The 23879-nt window shown below is 37.9% G+C and overlaps 1 protein-coding gene across 5 annotated transcripts in view; it reads left to right on the top strand.

Annotated features, from left to right (window-relative positions):
• SOHLH2 (spermatogenesis and oogenesis specific basic helix-loop-helix 2) overlaps positions 1–23879 on the top strand; it is a 52593-nt gene that overhangs the window by 9495 nt on the left and 19219 nt on the right. For all 5 annotated transcript variants that reach the window (XM_053214437.1, XM_027064686.2, XM_027064685.2 and 2 more), the window contains exons 2-6: positions 3458–3672; positions 14815–14876; positions 14955–15059; positions 16594–16693; positions 18201–18311. In XM_053214437.1, the coding sequence (XP_053070412.1) occupies positions 3458–3672; positions 14815–14876; positions 14955–15059; positions 16594–16693; positions 18201–18311 (593 nt within the window). The remainder of the gene's footprint in view (positions 1–3457; positions 3673–14814; positions 14877–14954; positions 15060–16593; positions 16694–18200; positions 18312–23879) is intronic.

Raw genomic sequence — 23879 nt, 5'->3', positions numbered from 1 at the left:
CCTTTAAAAATAAACTTTTATTGAGACATGATTCATAACCATGCAATTCACCCGTTTAAAGTATACACTTCCAGGGTTGCTATTCAGAGAATTGGACCAACATCACCACAGTAAGTGTTGGTACATCTTCTTCATCCCAAAAAGAAACTCTGTACCCATTAACAGTCACTCCAACCTCCGTATCCCCCTCGGTAAGCACTAAAGTACTTGTCTCTATGGATTTGTCTACTCTGGACATTTCATGTGAATAGAATCATGATCTTTTCTTATAGCCTCCTTTTACTTAGCATAAAGTTTTCAGGCTTCACCCATATTGTGGAATGTATTAGCGCCTCATTCCTTTTTATTAAAATTGGGGTATAATATACATAACATACTTTTTACCACTACCCATTTTCAGAACTTCTAAAAAATCATTCAAAACAATGCTGTATTTCATTAAACACTAACTCTTCATTTTCCCCTGCCCCCAGCCCGTGGTAGCCATTATTCTATATTCTGTCTCTTTGAATTTACCTATTTTAGGGATATCATACAATTGAATTAATTCAACATTTCTGCTTTTTTGTCTGCCTTTTCTCACTTAGCATAATGGTTTCAAGGTTCACTCACGTTGTAGCATGTATCAGAATTCAGTTCCTTTTTAAGGCTGAATAATATTCCATTCTTTGTACATGCCACACTTTTCTTTTTCATTCTTTTAAACAGTAATCTTGTTTATTTCTTTGATTCAGTCCTGTCCGTTATTCGTATTAGATCCGTCATAAGTTGTCCACGGTTTACTTTGAATTTAATGAGACTAAAAATACATATGTACACAAAGGTGTTCATTACAGCATTATAACAATAATGGTTTGATAAGTTACTATCCTCATAAATGAGGAAGATTGGATCAAGATGACAGATGAGTACACGTTCTCCTTCTACTCCAGATCCCAACAAATGATAGAAAACGTGTATTTAAGAGAATAAATCTTTAACAGCCTGGGAAGTGAAAATGTTCCCAGTGAACTGGAATTTCTGAGGAATTGTTGAACTACAGTGAGAAAAGAAACTCACTTTTAAAAATACCTCCTTTATGAAAAAAAGGTATATACGTGTTATATGATTAACATAGAATTCATCTGGAAGGTTGGGAATGCAAGCTGGTGCAGCCACTCTGGAAAACAGTATGGAGGCTTCTCAAAAAACTAAAAATAGAACTACCCTACGACCCAGCAATCGCACTACTAGGCATTTATCCATGGGATACAGGTGTGCTGTTGTGAAGGGACACATGTAACCCCATGTTTATAGCAGCACTATCAACAGTAGCCAAAGTATGGAAAGAGCCCACATGTCCATCGATGGATGAATGGATAAAGAAGATGTGGTATATACATACCATGGAGTATTACTCGGCAATCAAAAAGAATGAAATCTTGCCATTTGCAACTACATGGATGGAACTGGAGGGTATTATGCTAAGTGAAATGAGTCAGAGAAAGACAAAAATCATATGACTTCACTCATATGAGGACTTTGAGAGACAAAACAGATGAACATGAGGGAAGGGAAACAAAAATAATATAAAAACAGGGAGGGGGACAAAACAGAAGAGACTCATAAATATGGAGAACAAACTGAGGGTTACTGGAGGGGTTGTGGGAGGGGGGATGGGCTAAATGGGTAAGGGGCACTAAGGAATCTACTCCTGAAATCATTGTTGCACTATATGCTAACTAATTTGGATGTAACTTTTAAAAAATAATAAAATTTAAAAAAAAACAGGGAAAAAATAAAAAAAAGAATTCATCTGGAAGGATATAGACAAAATCATTGACAGTGGTTGCTTCTGAGGAGGAGATTAAATTAGGATATGAGAGAGGGATAAAAGAAGGCTCACTTTTTTCTTTTCTTTTCTTTTCTTTTTTTAACAGAAGGAAGAAAATTAGAAGGCAGAAATAAGAAGGGCCAAAGTTTTACTTACTTTAAACCTGACTAGTTTCTTGCACCTCCTAAGTTCCCTTCAGCAGCCCCTGGGAAACCGGGTGAAGGAGAGGGGATACTCCACGAGCATCCTGCTCTGAAGGGTTGTATCTTTGGCAAGCTGCCTTTCTCTGTCTCTCTCTCTCTGTCTCTCAATCTCTCTCTCTCTCTCTGTCTCTCTCTCTCTCTGTCTCTCTCTCTCTTTCTTTCTTTCTTTCTTTCTTTCTTTCTTTATTTATTTATTTATTTATTTATTTTAACATTTATTTATCCTTGAGAGACCAAGAGAGACAGAGTGTGAGCTAGGGAAGGGCAGAGAGGGCGAGGAAGACACAGAATCTGAAGGAAGTTCCAGGCTCCGAGCTGTCCGTGCGGAGCCCGACGTGGGGATTGAACTCATGAATGGTGAGATCATGACCTGAGCCAAGGTCGGATGCTTAACTGACTGAGACACCCAGGCACCCTAAGCTGCCTTTCTCTTCCTAGGTATTTCCAACTCCTTCACCCACTTCTTTCGGCTTCAATTCTGGTCAGCTCCCAAATCTGTTTTCTCATGCGGACCTGTGGCCTGCCGTTTCCAAGTGTCTGCTGTTTCCACTAATTTAAGCATCGCCCTTCTTTGACAGTTTTAGTGGATTATGTTCAATAGCTGTAGAAAATAAAACATAGGAAAATAAAAGGTGAAGATGGAAATTATATTTTTCTTGATTGAATGTGCTTGAAAATAACCCCCAAAGGAAAGAAAGATGCTTTTTGGCTCTAAAATAATGAAGTTTGAATGGCATGTATATTCCATTTACAGAAAAGACTGTGAGTATCTCTTGGAATTTAGGAATTTAAATCTTACTTTGTTCTCTGGAATGTGTGTTTCATTAAAACAAGTGCTTTAAGAGAATCACCAGTTTTTTTCTCATTAGTAAACACTTTCCAGCAGGATGAGTGACTGGGAAACTGGGCCTTAAGCATCCTGTCTATTGTTCCTAGAATGAAAAAGAAACTGGGAGGAAAATCACAGTAGAATAGTTATTTGTAGGCAGAACTTTTAAAAATGGCATGACCTTCGGGGCACCTGGCTGGCTCAGTTGGTTAAGCATCGGACTTTGGCTCAGGTCATGATCTCATGGTTCATGGGTTTGAGCCCTGCTTCGGGCTCTGTGCTGACAGTTCAGAGCCTGGAGCTGCTTCAGATTCTGTGTCTCCCTCTCTCTGCCCCTTCCTCGCTCTCTTTCTCTCTCTCAAAAATAAATCAACATTTAAAAACCTTAAAAAAAAATAGCATGACCATTAGATCTATTCACTACCCTAAGTACTGAGGACAAGAAACTACTAGTTCCTGTCCCTGAGGTGCTTATCATTGACCATTCAGTCTGTTTGTATAGTCAGTCATGGTATTATTTGTCACCTTTATTTTATCCTCTCATACATGGCATCTTCTCTGTGCTCAGATATGAATTATGTGGTACTTCTGCTTTTTTTCCTTCTCTTTCAGGCAAAAATAGACCTCTTATTAGTTGGAGATGTCACTGTTCAGTACCTGGCTGATATTGCACAGAAATCCTTTTCACATGTTGCAAAAGTCTCCATAACCATCAGAGATGTGGAGGGGGCAGCAGCACTTCTGGAGAATTGCCCATTTGACATGGTTTTCTTGAAGACGACTTCTTTACCAACTGCTGATGAGCTGGAAGCTGCCAAATTAATTAGGTGAACTTCAAAAACGTTTATATTTTTAAAATTTTTTTAAAATTTTTTTTTTTTTTTTTGAGAGGGAGAGAGAGAGAGAGAGTGTGCACAAGTGGGGAACGGGAAGACAGAAGGAGAGAGAAAATCCCAAGCAGGTTCTGCACCATCAGGTTCTGCACCATCAGCACAGAGCCGGATATGGGGCTTGAACTCATGAACTGTGAGATCATGACCTGAGCCAAGATCAGGAGTCAGATGCTTAACCAACTGTGCCACGCAAGTGCCCTTAGAAACCCATTTCTATAAAAAAAAACCAAACAAACCTTTAAAGATGGTACTGTTTATGCTTTAATTTTTAAGATGAGAGATACTTTCATGGGAAGAATAGGTATACATAATATTGTTTTTATTGCCAGTTTGGCATACTATTATAAGAATTATCATTTTAATTTAAAAAGTAATTGATGTGGGGGAGCGTAGGTGGCTCAGTCAGTTAAGTGTCCACCTTTGACTCCTGTCTTTTGAGCCCCATGTCAGGCTCTGTGCTGACAGCTCAGAGCCTGGAGCCTGCTTCCGATTCTGTGTCTCCTCTCCCTGCTCCTCCCTGACTTGCACTCTGTCCCTCTTTCTCTCAAAAATAAATAAATATTAAAAAAAGGTAAAACAACAGCAAAAAAAGTGATGTGGGTGAATGTGAGAATTAATTGGTCATAGAAATTTATTTGGTACATAGTACTTACCTTAATCCCATAGGTACTCCTTTTGAATAACTATGTCATTTAAAATGACACATCCGGGGTGCCTGGGTGGCTCAGTCAGTTGAGCATCCAACTTCGGCTCAGGTCATGATCTCACAGTTTGTGGGTTTGAGCCCTGCATCAGGCTCTGTGCTGACCGCTTGCTCAGAGCCTGGAGGCTGCTTCAGATTCTGTGTCTCCTTCTCTCTCTGCCCCTCCCCCACTCATGCTTTGTCTCACTCTGTTTCTCAAAAATAAATAAATGTAAAAAAAAAAAAATTAAAAAAAAATGACACATCTTTTCGGAGTTCATTAATTTTTATGGCAGATACTAAGGTGAGTACTCTTAGCTCTGTGTTATATTAGCGATGGACTCAAAGTGTCTCCTTCAAGAGATGTCCTAATGTGGAAAAGCCTCGAAACTCTTTGGATCCGTAGAGTCCAGATCAATATCCCCTCCAATATTTTTGTTTCATCTTGTAGCTCCATAGATGTTCTGGTTCTGTTTGACCCACTCTACTTTAGAGATCTGGAGTCTGGTGGTGGGAGAGTTAGGTGCTTCCTTGCCTGACTACATAGGATTTTGAGCCATTCTGGATGTTTTTAAACAAGGTTAGGTCAAAATTTCGTTCCCCTTCTACGAGAAGATTTGATAGAGAAAATGTAATTGCAGATAATATTGGAGTATACAAGGACTTGTAATAATTGCTGGACAGGCCTTTCAAGACTAAAGGAGAATGTTCAGAGTCAATATTATCCCTGAATAAAAAGGAGCAAGTGTATTGTGTTAGGGGACAAGAAAAGTTGGAATGGGAAGAGGTCAAAGTAATGAGTTCCTTGTTAAAGAGAGAGGTGGAGAGACGGATACAGCTCTTGGGGTTTCTTAGATTATCTACTGCATTTGTTTTGGCTTTCTCCTGGGAGTACGAACTCTAGACAAACCAGGCAGGCTACCTCAAAGTGGATTTCATTTCCAAGACATGTTGTGAACTGTCCTTCTTCTGAAGATAAACCTATTTTATTATATACCTTTAAAAAATGACTCCTATGAATAGAATTCCCCTGGCTGGGACCTCATCATAATATTGCATTTATTACAGTATTTCAGCATTTTTACAACAGTGTTATGGGGAGGTGGAACAGGTTTCTTCATCCCTACTTTACAAACAACTAAGGGTGAAGTGGTTTACCTAAGACCATATGGCTTGTTTTTACAAAACTCTGAGGAGAAGTCTTTTCTCTTCATGTTCCTTATAAAAGTCTATAATTACTTGGCTAGTGTGTTGAAGCCCCTTCTTCTACACCTGAGATTCAATATATGCCAAACTTTGTATAAACTAAAAATACATGTCATTTTACAAGAGCACTGGACAAATCAGTGTGGCTGGTCTCTCTCCTCATTCCAAGAGTGGGAACCTAGCCAGGTCCCTCTGTGGTAAAGGCTTCATATTTGCTCAGTATTGAAGCTACATTTTGAACAGGATGAGAATAAAGTTCTATTTAAGAACAAGTTTTATGTCCAGTTGTAATTATTAAAAGGTAGAAGATTGGAGGAGAGAACATATTCACCGTGTGGATTCCCCCTATTGCTGGTTTCTTTGCTCTGAATAACACAGCTAAAGATTTCTCAGCAGGGAAAAAAGAAGGCATTAAATATATAGACATGCCAAAATAGTATATTTACCATATGGTTCTATTTTGCTATAGAAACATTTGTTTGAAAAGAAAAAAAGGATCATTTGAAAACACCTGGATTTGTTTTTCTTGTCTCTTGTTCCGCTATTCCCAATATCTAGTATAGATTTTGACTAATAGCAAGTATTCAGTACCTTGCTGTGGGTATGAGTGAGTGATTGTGTGGATGAATAGAAGAAATGCCATTCAAGGCAGACACTTCTAGCTTTTGTGTTCCTCCCTAAAAAATGGACAGTTTTCTTTGTGAAATCTTTGCCTTTCATGATACTGACCTCAGAGGCTAGGAATGTCTCTGGAATTCCCTTTCTTGCCCTAAGATCTGTTATGAGTTTATTACTTATGAATTATTTAAACCCTTGTGGAGCATGTTTATATTTTTGAACCTGTGGTTTTTCTTAGAGTAATGAGTCCTATAAACATACTATCCCATTTGTAAGGCATTTAAGCCTTTATCTTTCCTAAAACACTGTATATTTTGAGTTTGGGCTGACATTTAATGACTAAACCAAAATAAAATGTCTTGTTTAGCTTTTCTTCTGCTGTATTTTAGATTTTCCCCCCTTAGATCCTTGTTGTTGTAATACCTCAAAATCTGGATGGGTTTGGCAAGATATACGACTATTCATCTTACTTTTTTCTCTCCGGGTACTTTATGTGTTTTACCAGTTAATGAGGAGCTTAATATAGAGTAGAAGTGTCCACCTTTATTTGCAGTATTAGAGCCCGTGATCACAAATCTATTTATCTATAAGGCATATGGATTTCTATTAAAAATAAGAATGAAGCATGTAGCCTATTAGCTATAGTGTTAGGCTTATTTTAGAATAAAATGTAAGCAGCCTGTTTAATAAGATTCTTAAATTTATTCTTACAGAAGAATGATATTTTCAGCTTGAAGCTAATCAGGGATCAATTTTAATCATTCATAAAAAATACTGGTACTTCACAGACTGACATTCTCAAGAATTATGGCACATCTCAATTACAGGTTAACATTCTTAATAGTACTCCCCAGTTGGCTTTCATTTTATAAATACATTTTTATTGAGCTGGTTTAACTCAAATACTACCTGTTGATAAAACATATTTAAAAAACACTTTTTAATGTTTATTCATTTTTGAGAGAGAGAGAGAGAGAGTGCGAGCAGGGGAGAGGCAGAAAGAGAGGGAGACACAGAATCTGAAGCAGGCTCCAGGCTCTGAGCTGTCAGCACAGAGCCCATCATGGGGCTGGAACCCACAAACTGTGGGATCGTGACCTGAGCTGAAGTCAGACGCTTAACCAATTGAGCCACCCACGTACCCCAGCATTGATAAAATATTTTAAGATAGTTTTAGGGTTCATATGCTTAGCTTCAGAATTCTAAAATTGAACCACACTCAAAGAGCAGATACTTGATAATTCAGACACATCCTGATACTTTATCTTCCAAAGGCAGGTATGGAAAATTAAAATATCTTTTAAACTCATCAACAATGTATGGATCCTGTCTGAAATTGTGATTTTCCATTCCATGAAATGTCTCTGCAGTTTTTAGAATTCTGTGGTTCTCGTGAGCTCCAAGCAGTCCAGCAGTAGCAAAGGAATGAGGTTCCATCTGCTCAGTCTACAAATCAAGTTTGGCTCTGACTTTATCTTTCCCATGTAGTTTCAATTGTCTGATCAGTTGACTTATTAATTCACTAAGAAATCTTAGTGAGCCACAGGGGTCTAACAAGTTGTGCTTTTGTGTCCGTAATTCCAAAACATCTTTGACTTGACAGTGCAACTCAGTAAGTCTCATTAGTCAGTTGGCATGACCTACCCTGCTGAATGCTTGATAATAAACAAAATAACAACAAAACATGAAAGTAGTTTTACTAAAAACATTATTCTATAATTGATGGTTGAGTATAAGTAGGAATTGCAGAAAATTCTAGGTCTTAATATGCTTAACATCAGGTCATGTGGTGACCCTGACTTAGGATGGTCACAGCAGGAACTCTTCTGAAGAATAACATAATGGGAAGAGAGCACACCAGCCTTTACTATTGACCAGAATAAATTCTCAGAACTCAACTACATGTTATCACAGGTACCCTACTAGTAGTGAGTGAACTTAAGTGTTTTCACATGTATAGTAAAGCTCTCCGTTTTCTCACTGAAAATGTTTTAATTAATGGTCATTAGCAAAGAACGTTATTTGTTGCACGTCCCAAATAGACCAGCCAAGTTAATTTGGCTGCATTTGGCCCACAGACAGCATAATGGATAACTGTACTCAAGGAGACCACTACCCAAAAATGACACTGGCTTTTGTCCCTTGGAGTCCTTTTGACTCTAAAGTAAATGAGTTTAGAAATTTTCCCTGGCTTCATAGGGACTTATAAGACACCATTGGTTCTCTTATTGATGATAGATTTCAGAGGCCAGGACTTTCCTGAGGCTCTTTAGTCAGTTGAGTGTACAGCTCAGCTCAAGACATTTTATATGATCCCCCCCCACCCCACCCCCCCACCCCCCAGCTACCAGGGACCAGACCCGGGTATAGTGGCAAGACTAGGGAACTGTACTGCTGCATTTTGAACTTATAACTGCCTTCAGTTTCAGAGAATACCTGAGACAGGCATAGGAAGGGACACTAGAATATCAACATCCAATCTTGTATGTAGAGTATGGTCTCAGGAACCATCATGACATTTAAACAGTATATTGTATGAAATACAATGAGGAGAAATGGATTGTCCCCTAATGAATTGCAAATGTTTAAAACCCAAGAGACTTCACCTGAGAAGGTACTTATAAGGTCTCAGAATCTGCAATTTGATTTTGGCATATGAAAGAAGTGCTGTTAATTGGGGTGGATGAAAGAGATGTTTGCCTTGTTTTTGTGTTGCTTTGTTTTAAGGAACATTGATTCATTAGGAAGAGGACTTTTTTTTCTTTTTCCTTTTTTTTTTTTTTTTTGGTGATCCTGGAAACTAGAAACTCTTTTAGCTTATCGATCTGTAGAGAATGTGAATGAGCAGCTGAGCTCCACACCAGTGTGTTGGATTCTGGGAATTCTATTCATTAGTGGAGCTCCTGTACAGCATCACAATTAGCGTTTCGCTAGCAGGGGAAGTATTTGAGTTGGTAATTGATTCTGTGCTAATGACAAAAATCCAGGAATTCCAACTCTGATGTAAAGCTTGAAGTTTGAAAGTCATCATGAGGGCATTATATATATTCATATATCCAAATCTAACTTATTTTAATGCCAGTAAAATCAATTTGTAAAATGAAAAAATAGACATAGAATATTTCTTTTAAAAATTTAATGTTTATTTTTATTTTTAAGAGAAAGACAGAGTGTGAGTTGGGGAGGGGCAGAGAGAGAGAGGGAGCCACAGAATCCAAAGCAGGCTCCAGGCTCTGAGCTGTCAGCACAGACCTCGATGCCTGGCTCGAACCCATGAACTATGAGATCGACATAGAATATTTCTAAAAGCTAATAATCTGTTTTATTTAAAATTCTCTAATTCTAAAGTGTGCTTATAATTTACTTTTTGTGAAGCAACAAGTAATTTTTATTCCAAAAGTTGAGCTAAACTACCTTGTAAGTTTCTTTCTGTGGTCCTGTTTGTTCAGTCCATCTTTCCCCTCCACTTCTGTTTCCTCATCCAGTAATCATACCTCCATTATGCCCCACTTAAAAATATACATGAAATACTTACACTGTGGCGAGCAACATTCTTGTCATCCACCATGCCAGCATTCCCTCCTATACCAGTATGCTCATGTGCCTTTCCTATTTCCATGTCCAGTCTGCCAGTCTAATCCTATTCTCCCTCCCGTGTATGCCTATTTGATGGTATTATTTCTGCCTGAGCTTCTCATTTCTTCTTAGAAATGTGTATTCTCTCCTTTTTTCTCTTTTAGCCCAAACTCCTCAGAATTCACAGAGCAGAATCAAGCCTGAAGAGACCTCAGTTGTGTGAATGTCACATGTTAGCACTAATCCTTGTCACATGTTAGCACTAATAATTAGTAAATATTCAGAATTATTTATTTATAACAATTTTTTTTAAGTTTTAAATTTATTTTGAGACATAGTGAGGAGGGGAGGGGCAGAGAGAGAGGGAGAGAGAATATCCCAGGCAGGCTTTGCACTATCAGCACAGAGCCTGATACAAGGCTCAAACTCATTAACCATGAGATTATGACCTGAGCTGAAACCAAGAGTTGGATGCTTAACTGACTGAGCCACCCAGGTACGCCAGAAATATTTATTTTTTTATAGAAAGTTCTCAGGTATGTCTTTTTTCTGCCATCAGTTCTTGCCTGCATAACTGCAATATGGTCTCTCAAATTCACCCCGTGCCACCACATAGGACGCACTCTGCCTGTCTGTCCCATCCTAGAGTGGCCTTTTTAAAATGCAAATACAATCATGCCAGTAACTTAATATCTGGTATTTTAATATTTTGGGACATTTGAATACCAAATGTCTAATTTGGCCCAAAGGCCTTTGTACCCCTGTGGTTTCATCATATGTGTCCCTCCCTCAGATGCTCTGTACCATATTGGGCATTTTCACTTTCTCAAACTTACCTATTCTCTATACCCCAGGCCTCTTCCCAGGGCCTGTTCTGTTTGTCCCGAATGTACTTTACTGCTTCTCTGAGTCTGCTCTCTCCCCAGTTCTACCTTTTGTGTGGTTAACTCCTAGTCAGCCACAGAGGCATTCCTGCCTGGAAGCCTGAGGCTGCAAAGTAGGTTAGTTCTCAAGTAGGTACTCCCACCAGCCCCTAAGGCTTTCCTTCACACCACTGGGCACATATTTGACTACTTCATTAATTATCTACAGTGATTTCTTCAATGTCTGACCCCTTCAAGAAACTATTAACTGTATCGGAGCAGAGACCTTGTTTTCCTGTTTATGATATCCCCCAGAGCCTAGCACAGAGTCTGGCATATACAGGGCTCTCAATATATATATGACTCAGATATATAAATCTCATATACAGGGGTGCCTGGGTGGCTCAGTCGGTTGTGCGACCAACTTCGGTTCAGGTCATGATCTCAGGGTTTGTGAGTTCGAGCCCCGTGTTGGGCTCTGGGCTGACAGCTCGGAGCCTGGAGCCTGCTTCCGATTCTGTGTCTTCCTCTCTCTCTGCCCCTCCCCCACTCATGCTCTGCCTCTCTCTGTCTCAGAAATAAATAAACATTAAAAAAAATTAAAAAAAAATAAATCTCATATACAGTTGACCCTTGAACAACATGGGGTTTAGGAGCATGAATGCCTTGCACAGTCGAAAAGCCATGTATAGCTTCTTTTTGTGGGGGGTATTTTTTTTATTGTGGTAAAATCACATAACACAAATTTTACTATCTTGTCCATTTTTAAAAATGTTTCTTTATTTTGAGAGCATGAGCAGGGGAGGGACAGAGAGAGAGGAAGAGAGAGAATCCTAATAAGGCCCTTCAGTGCAAGTGTGGAACCCCATGCAGGGCTCGAACCCACCGAATCGTGACCTGCACCGAAATCAAGAGTCAGATGCTTAACCCATTGAGCCACCTAGGTGCCTCCCATCTTGTCCATTTTTAAGTGTTCAGTGCAGTAGTGTTAAGTGTATTCACATTGTTGTGAAATATATCTCCAGAACTTTTTCATTTTGTAAATCATAAATTCTATTCCTATTAAACAAGTATTCCTTTACCCCTCCCGACATCTTTCAGTAACCACCATTTTACTTTCTATTTCTATGAATTTGACTACTTCAGATACCTCAGATAAATGAAATTATATAGTATTTTTGTGTGTGTGATTGGCTTATTTTACTTAACATAATGTCTTAAAGGTTCACCCATATGGTAGCATTTAACAGATTGTTCCTTTTTAAGGCTGAGTAATACATTCCATTGTATGTATATAACACTGTAATGGTTAATTTTTATTTTTATTTTTTTAAGGTTTATTTATTTTTGAGGAAGAAGAGACAGAGTCCTAGTGGGGGACGGGCAGAAAGAGAGGGAGACATAGAATCTGAACCAGGATTCTGAGCTTTCAGCACAGAGCCTGATGCAGGACCTGAACCCACAAACCACGAGATCATGACCTGAGTCAAAGTTGGACACTTAACCGACTGAGCCACCCAGTTGCCCCTGTGATGGTTAATTTTTATGTGTCAACTTGATTGGGTCATGGGATGCCTAGATATTTGGCAAAACATTCCTCTGGATGTGTCTGTAAGGATGTTTCTGAAATATTTTCACACCATGTTCACAGCACTATTCATAGTAGTCGAGAGGTAGAAGCAACCCAAATGTCCATAGACAGATGAATGAATAAATAAAATGTGGCTATATTAATCAGGATTCTTCAGAGAAACAGAGCCGGTAGGATGCTGATCAGTCTATCATCTATCCATTTATCTAGAGATAGGGAAGAAGTTGGTTTCTTTTAAGGAAGTGGCTCATGCGATTATGGAAGCCAAGATGTCCCAAGATCTGTAATTGGCAAGCCAGAGACCCAGGAGAGCCAACGTGTAGTTCCAGTCCAAATCTAAAGGTCTGAGGATCAGGAAAGCTGATGGTATAAATTTCATTTGAAAAGTTGGCAGGCTCAAGACCTAAGAAGAGCCGATATTTCAGTCTGAATCTGAAGGCTGGAAAAGGCCAATGTCTCAGCTCAGTAGTCAGGCTGGAGGAGTTCTCAGACTTTTTATTCTACTTAGGTCTTCAATTTAATTAGATGAAACCCACCCACTTTAAGAATGGCAGTCTGCTTTATTCAGTCTTTCTCAATTCAAGTGTGGTTCTCATCCGTGTGTGACTTTCGACTCTCCCCCAAAATTTAACTACTAATAGCCTGCTGTTGATCAGAAGCCTTACTGATAATTTGGCAGTTAACACATATTTTGTATGTTATATGTATTATATACTGTATTCTTGCAATAAACTAAGCCAGAGAAAAGGAAAGGTTACTAAGAAAATCATAAGGAAAAAAAATACATTTACTACTGTATTATACTTTATCCAAAAAAATCCACATACATGTGGCCTGGCATAGTTCAAACCCATGCTGTTCAAGGATCAACTGTAATGTAATTTGGAGCATGGCATAATGTGCCTTTATTTTCAAATGCGTATATAAGATAATATAACAATATTATATAGTGGGGGTTCTTGCAGGTCCTGTCTTAAGGGAATAAATAATAACCACACATAACTACATATTAATATAATAAGTGATACTTTAAGTATTATAGAATAGTTATTTTTTCTTAGGCAGTTTAGCTTAGCAGTTTAGTTCTCTGTATTTATTTTTAATTTTTTTAATGTTTATTTACTTTTAAGAGAGAGACAGAACGTGAGCAGGGGAGGGGCAGAGAGAGGGGGAGACGCAGAATCTGCTTAAGAGCCTGACGCAGGGCTTGAACTCATAAACTGCAGGACCATGACCTGAGCTGAAGTCAGATGTTTAACTGACTGAGCCACCCAGGCGCCACTTAGCTGTTCTCTTTAGTCTGGCTCACAGTAATAGTCTCCTTGGAAAATAATTTCCTTTTATTCAAAGCCAAAGTTCAGTACCCATTAAATTATCAGAAATTCCAACTTCCTGAACTCCTAAGTATAGTTTATTGTAACACCACATTTCTTTTATTTATTGTTTTTTTTTTCAAGCATATAAAAGTATAATGAACTTGCCTGTACCCATAATGCAGCTTTAACAGTTATCAACACATGGCCAATCTGGTTTCATCTCTGGCCCTTCCAGTTCTCCCACCCCTGCTGAACTGGTGAACTATTTGAAAGCAAATCTAAGATATCATTTTCTTTCATCCATAAATACTTTAATAAATACCTCTAAAAGATAAGGACTTTTTTAAAAAAATAACCGCAATAACAATACACACCTGAAAATAACAATTCTTTAATTTTGCCAAATATCCAGTGTTCAAGTTTCTGTGTTTATGATTTTTTATTTTTTTTAAAGTTTTTATTTAAGTAGGCTCTACCCCCAATATGGGGCTTGAACTCATGACCTTGAGATCAAGAGTTGCATGCCCCTCTGACTGAACCAGCCAGCCACCCATCTTATGATTTTTTTAAACTGTTTATATAAATCAAGATTCAATTATCCCTTTCCTTTTTTTTTTTTTTTTTGTCTTACTCTTTATTTCTATGTATTTTTTAAAGGGGCCATTTGTCTCACTGAGTTTTTCACATTCTGGCTTTTGCTGATTTCATCCCCACAGCATATTTTTTTAAGTTTATTTAGTTATTTTGAGAGAGAGACAGAGAAAGCGTGAGCTGGGGAACAGCAGAGAGAGAGGGGGAGAGAGAAAATCCCAAGCAGGCCCCTCACTGTCTGTGCAGAGCCCCGACGTGGGATTCAATCCATGAGATGATGACCAGAGCTGAAATCAAGAGTTGGACACTCAACTGACTGAGCCACCCAGGTGCCCCATTCCCACAGCATTCTTTAAAATATTTCTCTTTTCCTTAAATTTCTTGTAAACTGGTGGTTAGCTCAAGAACATGGATAAAAGTTAGGCTTTTTTTTTTTTTTAAACAAGAATAAAAGTGGTTCATCTTTTTTCCATTGCTAATTTGAGATGCTACTTTTACTAAATTCCATATTAATGCCATCATTTGAAGTTCTAAAGAAATAAAATCATTCTAGTTTAGTTCTTAAGGTAAAATATTGAATCCCAATTTTTCAAATGATGATTTTGCTTCATTTTAACACTTTTTTCCTCTCAGATTTGGCAAGAAGAAAAATATACATTTGCTGTTTGTTTTTATAACCCCTGAAAACTTTAAAGGTATGTGCCTATTGTATATATTATGTTTTTTCTATAAATAGAAGTCATAAGGTCAATATTTAATGCAGAAATTCTTAGGTTGTGTTTCAGAGCATGGAGCTGATGTTACTTTAATTGAACCACTGACAATCGAAAAAATGAGTATTGTGGTAAAATACTGGAAAACATATTTCTCAAATACCGGTGAGTGAAAACCAAATTTCCAAAGGTTTGAAAAATTCTAATTAAATGCTCCAAAAACTATATATATACATTCTTAAGTTGGTATTCCACTTATGCTTTTTATTGGCTGAGGATTAACTGTGTGCTGTGTACTGTAAAGAACATGTAATCCTTATTAATCATAGTCTGAAGGAAAAAGTGTAAATAAAATAAAAGGAAACATATGTTCCCTACCTGCGAAGAAAAAATTTACGTGTTCCAAAGTTTAAAGTGTGTTGCACAAGGGCAAACAGTGTTGCAGCAGGCACAGGGTTTTTCTTTTTAGTGCCCTAGCTGTTACCATCATTTCTTGCTCTTTAAAATGGAATTAATCATGCTGTGTCATTGTATGAGTGTCTAAAAGCCAGGGCCACTAACCTTGAATCTTATCATACTTTCTGCTTGCAAAACCCTTGCTTATAAATTAGTTTACTTCTGTAAGTTGCTAGGGTGGTTGTCCTTTCCGTTTTAGATTTTTAGACCTAGGTAATTACTGTCATTGCTTCAATTAGACCTCACATTTCAAAACTCTTCACCTACATTGTCTAATGTGTATCACCAGCATCTAAACACTTAAGCTAAATTAGCTTTAATTTGGCTCATGAAAGGACAAACTCCAACTTCTGAAATTAAATTCTACTGAAATCATTGTGGTCAATGACTATTTGTGGTTTTTCTAGGCCTGGGATATTAGCTAGGAATCTTTTAAAATTAAGATGTTTTTTTTCTTAAAATGGGCCTGAAAAACACTTTCAGGATTATCCTGTATAAACTCATACTCCAGATGACGTAGGACTCAGTACACTCCTCTTTTTTTCATGTCCTTTTTTAACATTGAGGGCAGATTGGTGAGTCTGTTCTATAACATTCCAATGGCTTTCAGCCCCTGAGTTTCAGAGTTCTTCCTGGAAATGGCTAACTGGTGACCCAGATCCTCTTTGCAAACTCTTATTTGGTTCTCAGTGGAAATAGAGCAGCTGCTCGTCACCAGCTGTCTAGCACCTTCCTATTGGTCATAACCACGTCTGCTTCTGGTCATCTCATGTTTGCTCTGAAAATGAGCAGCTGCAAAAAAAAAAAAAAAAAAAAAAAAAAAGGAAAGAAAGAAAGAAAAAACCATCAGATGTCATATTTTGACAATACAGCTACCTACTGCAGACTCATACTTATTTTCTGTTAAGTATGACAGTTACCTATAAAAACTTAATAAATAAATCTCAGTTGAATGTGTTTTAAGCACACCTACCACTAAGTTACTAGAATTTGGTTCTAGAATTTGGTTGATGTCTGGAGTGAATAGAATGTAGTATTTTCATTTTGCTTTCTAATCTGGGTGGTTTCCTGCTTTATATATAGACTGAAATCTATAAAATGCATTCTATTTAAAAAATCCTGCTTTGTAAACTCTGTTGAGTAAAAAGTGGCAACTGCTTTCTGTTCAGGGCTTGTATGTGTGATTAACATCGTCCCCACCAGTGATGTTAGAATTAAAATAGTCCCCCTTTAAAACTTTCAGTTAAGAATGAATATTGTGTGAAGCCTGAAGAACCTGGATTGCCCATGCAGAACTCCTGCAGTGAACACTTGGGATATTTTTCTACTGACCTATTTGCTTGGTTAGTTTTGTTTTCACTTTTTCATAATATACATTTTTACTGGGTAATTTCTGGAGAACTCTGTTTGTCAACACAGAGCCTGATGCAGGGCTCAAACTCACAAGCTGTGAGATCATGACCTGAGCCAAAGTCAGACGCTCAACTGACCGAGCCACCCAGGCACCCCTAGGAAGTACTTCTTAACAATCCTATTTGATCACAGGGGACCAGGGTGAATTGCAAGGTAGTAAGTTCCCCAACACTGGATGTGGTAGAGTCTGAGTTACCATTAATCAGAGTTAAATAATAGCAGCAATATTCAAACTTTTTAGAAACAGTAGAATCTTCTTCAGAAAAAAATTTTACATATAACCCCAGTATTTAAATAGACAAGAACAGCCTCAGATGTTATCCACCTACCACTAAGCTTCTCCCTGATGTCTTTTTTGAACTTATGGATCTGTCCCCTCAGTTAGTGAGAAAACAACCCTTAAAACAGGTCTCTCTATCTCTGTCCCCATCCACCCAACCCCCCACCCCCATAGATATTAGAGCTGGTATTCAAACCTGCATTGGATAGGCAGTTGAACTGGGGGTCAGACCTTTCTTTATCTGCTTATAAAAATTCAATTTTTGTGAATTTATTTCATTCACTTTAAGCTGATTTCCAAAGGGATTTTAATTTTAAATAGAGCGTAGAGCTACAATAAACATAGCTGCTGAGGACATGAATGATGATGGTGAGAATTTTGAGTCAGTCACTTCCGGAATTTGTAGAATGTGACCATCAACTGTTTGTAGAAATGTGACCATCTACTATTTTGAACAAGGAAAAGACTTGGCAACCAATAAGTGTGGTTAAACCAAAGATGTGCTCACTTAAGTGGTGCAAAAATATCAACAAGTTTCTTGATATTTTAACATTTTAACCAGAAAGAAATTTATTGTATTAAACTTTATCTGGGATATGAGATTGGGAAGGGTTTTGGAAGGCTTTGTAATTTTCTCGTATTATTTGCAATTTCTTTTTGAACCCTCCTTGTCTTGAATCTTTGTTTTGCTTCAGAATTCTACCACTACAAATAAAAGTAAATTTTCAAAATAAGTTCTGTCTCTTGGGATAAAGGAGATAATATTAGTTTGTTTCTTAGGGAATTATTTAAAAAAAATTAATCAAAATGCATGGAGAAGTTTTAGAAAAATGGTAGAGCCAGAAAATATCCATAAATGGAGGATATCTGACCTTTGCTGATCAGGTTGGAATAGTGTAATGTGACCCTCTAATCCTTTGTGGTTTTTTCCTATTATACACCTTTCGATACAGTCATATAATTTGGAGAGTCATAATCAGTGAAGTCAGAATATTTTAATACTGCTGGTATCTGTTACTCTGTATCTGTATATTTTAGAGTTTAATCAATCATGGATTTGTGATGATCTTGATCATAAATTCTTTAGAGTCTTTGAAATTAATATTGTCTGACAATTTTCCTCTGAAATCTGTGACATGATTTTCTCTTGTTTCTAGCTCTGAATCACTAAGAAGTGAGACTGGGCTTGAATTAAAGGCTCCATTGCCAGAGTTTGAGAAAAGCAAAAAGGTTTCTCTTCTTCATTCAAGCAAAGAAAAGCTGAGAAGGTGAATTATGATACAACCCTTTTTTAACATTCATTATTCCTTTCTAGGAAGAAATTACTTTCATGAATTTCATAATGTTTTGTATTACTATTAAAAGTCTCTGTGAGACTAGTTAATCTGGCAACCAAATATGTGCCACTAACTCATTCATTCATTCATTCATTCATTCATTCAAAAAATATCTGTGAGTATCTGATATGTGCCAAAGGGTGACTGGAGAATTTAGGTAAAAAAAATCCTTGCCTTCGAAATCTTAGTCTAGTGCTCAGACCTCTCAATAGGATGTTACATAGAAAATTATGTTCTAAGTGTCATGATAGAAAAGAGCACATAGTAATCACACTGGGAAAGTTACCTAAGACAGAATAAGGGGGCAGGAAGGCTTTCTTGAGAAAATGATCGCTAAATTGAGCTTTAAACAAAAAGTGACTATTAATTTGTTTTAAAAGGGGAGGATGTTTCATGTAGCAGAAAGAGCAGGTATAGAGACTGGCAGAATATGAAAATTCAGTGAATTTATGAAACTCCAAGTGTATCCATGTACTTGGCTATAATGGCACAAGTGGGAAGAGGCAAGAGATGAGAAGTAGTAGCCAAGGATTGTGCTCGTCATGTTAAGAAATTTGAATTTGAATCTGAAACTGTTGGGGAGGCACCAAAGGGTTTTAGCCAAAGAGTGATATGATAAGATTTGCACCTAGAGTGAACACTCTAGCAGGATGTTAGAGAGTGAGTTGAATCCGGAAGCCTGTGGAATCTGTAAAAAGAAGTGTTGAAATCCTGAACTGTGGTTTTAGAAATGGGATAAAGAGGAATAAACCATTTCCAGATATACTAAGTAGGTACATTCAGTATAAGCATGGATGCAGGAGGAGTCAAGTGTAACTTTCAAGTAGATGTTGCATTTACCAACTGACTGGGAAGTCCAGGAGAATGGCAGTCTGGCAGTGGGAGGTGACTTTTGCTCTTGTTGGGTGTGAACACTCCAGGGGAGTTTCCATGAAGCTGTCCAGTCAGAATTGACCCTTAGGTTCTAGAGAAAGATCTAGGCTACAAATATGGACTTAGAACTCTCAGGACACAGCATCTACTTGAAGCAGTGGTTGTAGGGATGGATATGATGAGTTTGCAAACCATGTAAAGAAGAGATAAGTGGAAAAGAGAACCTTGGGAAAAATCTATTTAGGGTACAGGCAGCAGAGAAGAAATAAGGGAGAAAGGAAGGAGTTACTAGGAAGATAAGCCAAGAGGGAATGGAATTGAGGCGACCAGAGAAGAGTTTCCTAAAGGAATGAGTGTTCAATGACATGACACAGAGAGCAAGTAAGAGAAAAACTAATAATTAACTGTATTTGTCAGAGCCTAAACATCATTGGTCTTGGCAAAAATAATTTCATTGGCATGATTAGGGAAGAAGCACCACTGTGGAAAGATAGAGAATGAAAGGCAGGAGCATAAGTGGAAGGAAAGAAAATGAGGGTGTGTGATAAGTAAAAGGGGATCTTGGGTAAAATGAAAAATGTTGATAAGACATGAATATGTTTTTATATTCCAAAAGAAAATACCTGGAAGAGAGACAGAGGTCGTGAAGATACTCGTGTTCTGATGATCTATAGTGTAAAAAAATGACATATCTATGATATAAAAAATGAAGCCAAAATTTATTGGCTTGATACATGGTTTTATGGATCAGCAATTTGAGCAGAGCTCAGTGGGCAATTCTGTCTACATGACATCAACTGGGGTCACTTGGTAGTATTCAGCTAGTGGATGGTCTAGTCAGGATGGTCTAAGACCTTATGTCTGGAGCCTTTGGAGGGATGGCTAGAAGTTTAAGCTCAGCTGGGGCTATCAACTGAAGCTTTTCCTGCATGGTAGTCGGGCTTCTTACATGGCAGCCCAGGGATCCTAGAGAGTGTTCCAAGAGACAGGGAGAGGAAGCTGCCACTCTCTTGAGGTGGGGGACCAGAAACTGGCCCAGTGCTACTTCTCCTGTATGTCTTTTGGTCATAGCGGTCACAAAACCTATCCCAATCTAAAGGAAGGGTACATAGAACCTCACCTCTCAGTGGGAGGAAGGTCAAATAATAGTAAAATCCCCTATAGCTAGAGAGGGGGTTGGTGATGGACTTAGCATCTCTAAGTAGGTAGAAGCTTACGGAATCTATAACCAGGTGGAAGAACACCTCTTCTAAAAATGGAAAAAAGAAGCTAGAGCTAAGTGTGGATAAAGATGAATCTTTTCATGAGGAAAATTGAGTAATTTTTGCCAAATGGCCTGTGTTATCTGCTGAAGATTAATGGGAATGTGGTAGGGTTTGGTCTTGATGACATGGGCTAGTTGATGGCCTAGTTTAGTCCAAAAGACCATCACTCATGTTTGCCACTTTGGCTGAGTGAAGACTTAGGGGGGACCTGTTTGGCTAGTGCTGTCCCATAGATTTCAGTGATCTGCACTGAGTGAGAAAAACACAGTGCAGGAGTATTTTTAAAACTATATATTATACATTTTATATTCTAAAATTGTGTTTTCCATACTTTATTTGGTGTTAGAATTTGTGATATTTCTAAATGGTTGCAATGAAAGGATATTGGGAGATGCTACCTCTCTTTCATTGTTTTTCATGCCCAGATCTGATGTGAGAGTGGAGGGGCACAGAGAGAGAGAGAGAGAGAGAATGAATCCCAAGCAGGCTCTGCACTGTCAGCAGAGCCTGGTGCGGGGCTCATACTCACAAACCATAAGCTCATGACCCGAGCCAAAGTCCAGAGTTAGATGCTTAAGCAACTGAGCCACCCAGGTGCATCTGGACACATTTTTAGTTAATACATAAGACTTGAAAGAAGTCTTTCACTTCAAAGTTCTCATAAGAGGTCACTTTGAGTTGTGTCTCAGTCAAAGGATGAAACTTTACTCAATCTGTTTGCTCCACTATCATTTAAGGATACAGGTCACATATTTTCCTGCCCTCTCCTAACCTCAAGTTCCTAAATTTGATGTTAGAGCCAGAAAGATTTGAGAAGCAATGAACAAGGCTAGATCCATAATGTTTGCTAATATACTATATAGTCTCAGGAATATTAGAGCATTTAGGATAAACAGTTACACTTAATTGATATCAAGATTAAATCAGTGTTTGTAAGAGGTAAGTTGCATGTGTTTAAGTGTTTGGTTTGATGAATTTATTTAATTTTATTTTTATTATTTTTTGTTTTGGAGAGAGAGATATCCCATGATCCTGGGATCATGACCTGAGCCAAAATCAAGAGTTGAACGCTTAACTGACTAAACCACCAGGCACCCCTGGTTTGAATTTTAAAAAGATGGTTTGTTACCCACAGTTCCCAAGAAGAGGAGGTATATCACACCATTCAGGAATACATAGGGAAGGGCCAGCATTGGTCATGAGGCAGACAAATGCATACACCCATCTAAACCACAACATTGCCATTATCAGAATGTTCCCTTGTGTATTAAGCATGTTTTTTTTTTTTTTTTTTTTTTTAAATGTTCACTTGGGTTGAGAGAGAGAGAAAGAGAGCAGGGGAGGGGTGGAAAGAGAGAGAGAGAAAGAATCTGCAGCAGACATTTTGCTGTCAGCACAGAGCCTGATACAGGACTCAAACCCACAAACCACGAGATCATCACATGAGCCAAAATGAAGAGTTGGATGCTTAACCAACTGAGCCACCCAGGCACCTCCAAGTATGTCTTTTTATTCAGATGTTTTGACATCGGGTACCTTATTGACCATGTAGAGACTGCTCATCCCAGCACTAGCCAGTTTCTAGAGATAGTAAATGATTTGCTGGTGAGCATGCCCTGCATATGTACAAACTGACCAATCCAGAGACCATCCACACCCATTCTCTCTATCAGGCTCTTATGCTCCAGGCCAATATTTCCCTGCTCTTATCACCTCATGGTGATGTGCTACCAACCTGGGACAGCCCCTACATCCCACAGCCTGCTGAAGTTATTCAAACTAGCCAGTCCTAGGCCTGCTTACCCACCTAGCCTGTTTCTTCTCTTAGAAACCACAATAAACTCTCTTAACCCTTGTTTTCTTTCCTCTGACTCCTCCTGCCTCCTAACTGACCCTGGTGCTTCCCCATGTGGCCTTGCATAGTGTGAAGTGGCCCCCTCCTCTTGGGAACTGTGAGTAACAAACTCTTTTTAATGGTGGTCATCTCCTGATCTGTTGGCCTCAGCATACCTGAGTAATAATAAAACCTGCATTTTAAATTATCTCATGTTCTTTCCTGGTCTATCCTTTCGCATCTCCTAGCAACAGCTACTATTCTATCACTATAGATTTGTTTTGCTTGTTCTAGAACTATATATTAATGGAACCATCAATATGTACACTTATGTCTGGCTTCTTTCACCTAGAAAATGTTTTAAGATTCATTACAGTTGTGTGTTTTAGTGGTTTGTTCCTATTTATTGTTGAGGAATATTCCGTTGTTTAAACATACCACATTTTGGTTATTCATTCTCTGGGTTTTATCTATTAAGAATAAAGCTACTGTTGGTGGTGGGGGGTGGGGGGGGGTGCCTGGCTGGCTCAGTTAATAGACTGATAGACTAATAGAGCATGTGACTCTTGGCATAGAGCTTACTTAAAAAAAAAAGAAGGAGAAGAAGAAGACTATGCACATTATTTTATATATGTTTTACGAACCTACATTTACATTTTTCTCAGAAATAGAGTGGCATATCACAGGATTGGTGTATGTTTCTTTTTAGGAGACTTCCAAGCAGAAATCCAAAATAGTAGCACCATTTTGCACTCCCACCCGCAATATATGAGAACACTAGTTGCTCCATATCCTCATCATTTGGTATTGTTAGTCTTTTCCATTTTAGTCATTCTTGTGGTTGTGGAGTATGATCTAATTGTGATTCTAAATTTGCATTTTCCTGATGATTAATGAGGTTGAGCAGCTTTTCACATGTGTTTGGCCATTTGTATATCTTCTTTTATGAACAGTCTGTTCAAATCTTTTGCCCATTAAAAAAATGTGCTTACTTGTGTTTTTATTATTGAGTTATAGGAGCTCTTTAATATTCTGGATTCAAATCCTTTGCCAAATTTATGTCTACAAATATTTTCTTCTAACCTGTGGCTCACTATTCTTTTTTGCGAACAGTTACATCTTTTGATCAGCAGAAGTTTTCAAAAATTTTGAAGTACAATTTATCAGTATTTAAAAATATGCTGTCTCTATCCTGTATAAGCAGCCATTGCCTACCACCAAGTTCAATTACATGCCCCTATGTTGTCTACAGGATGTTTTATTTTATAGTTTTAGCTTTTATGATTATTTATCTTAATTTATATGTATGAGATGAAGTGATTGTTGAAATTTTTTTCAGATGGAGATTTTTAAGATTTTGTTGAAAAGACTTCCCATTCTTTAGTGAATTGTTTTGGTACTTTCATAAAAACCAACTACCATATCAGTGTATTTCTAGATTCCCTGTTTCACTGACCTACTTTTCTTTCTTCTTCACTCCAGTAATACACTGTAGTGATTATTTAGCTTTTCTAGTCTCAAAAATCA

Source organism: Acinonyx jubatus, chromosome A1 (assembly GCF_027475565.1).
Source record: "Acinonyx jubatus isolate Ajub_Pintada_27869175 chromosome A1, VMU_Ajub_asm_v1.0, whole genome shotgun sequence".
Classification (NCBI taxonomy): Eukaryota; Metazoa; Chordata; class Mammalia; order Carnivora; family Felidae; genus Acinonyx; species Acinonyx jubatus.
The sequence above is the reverse complement of the archived record's forward strand: the minus strand, read 5'-3'. Positions and strand labels throughout refer to the sequence as shown.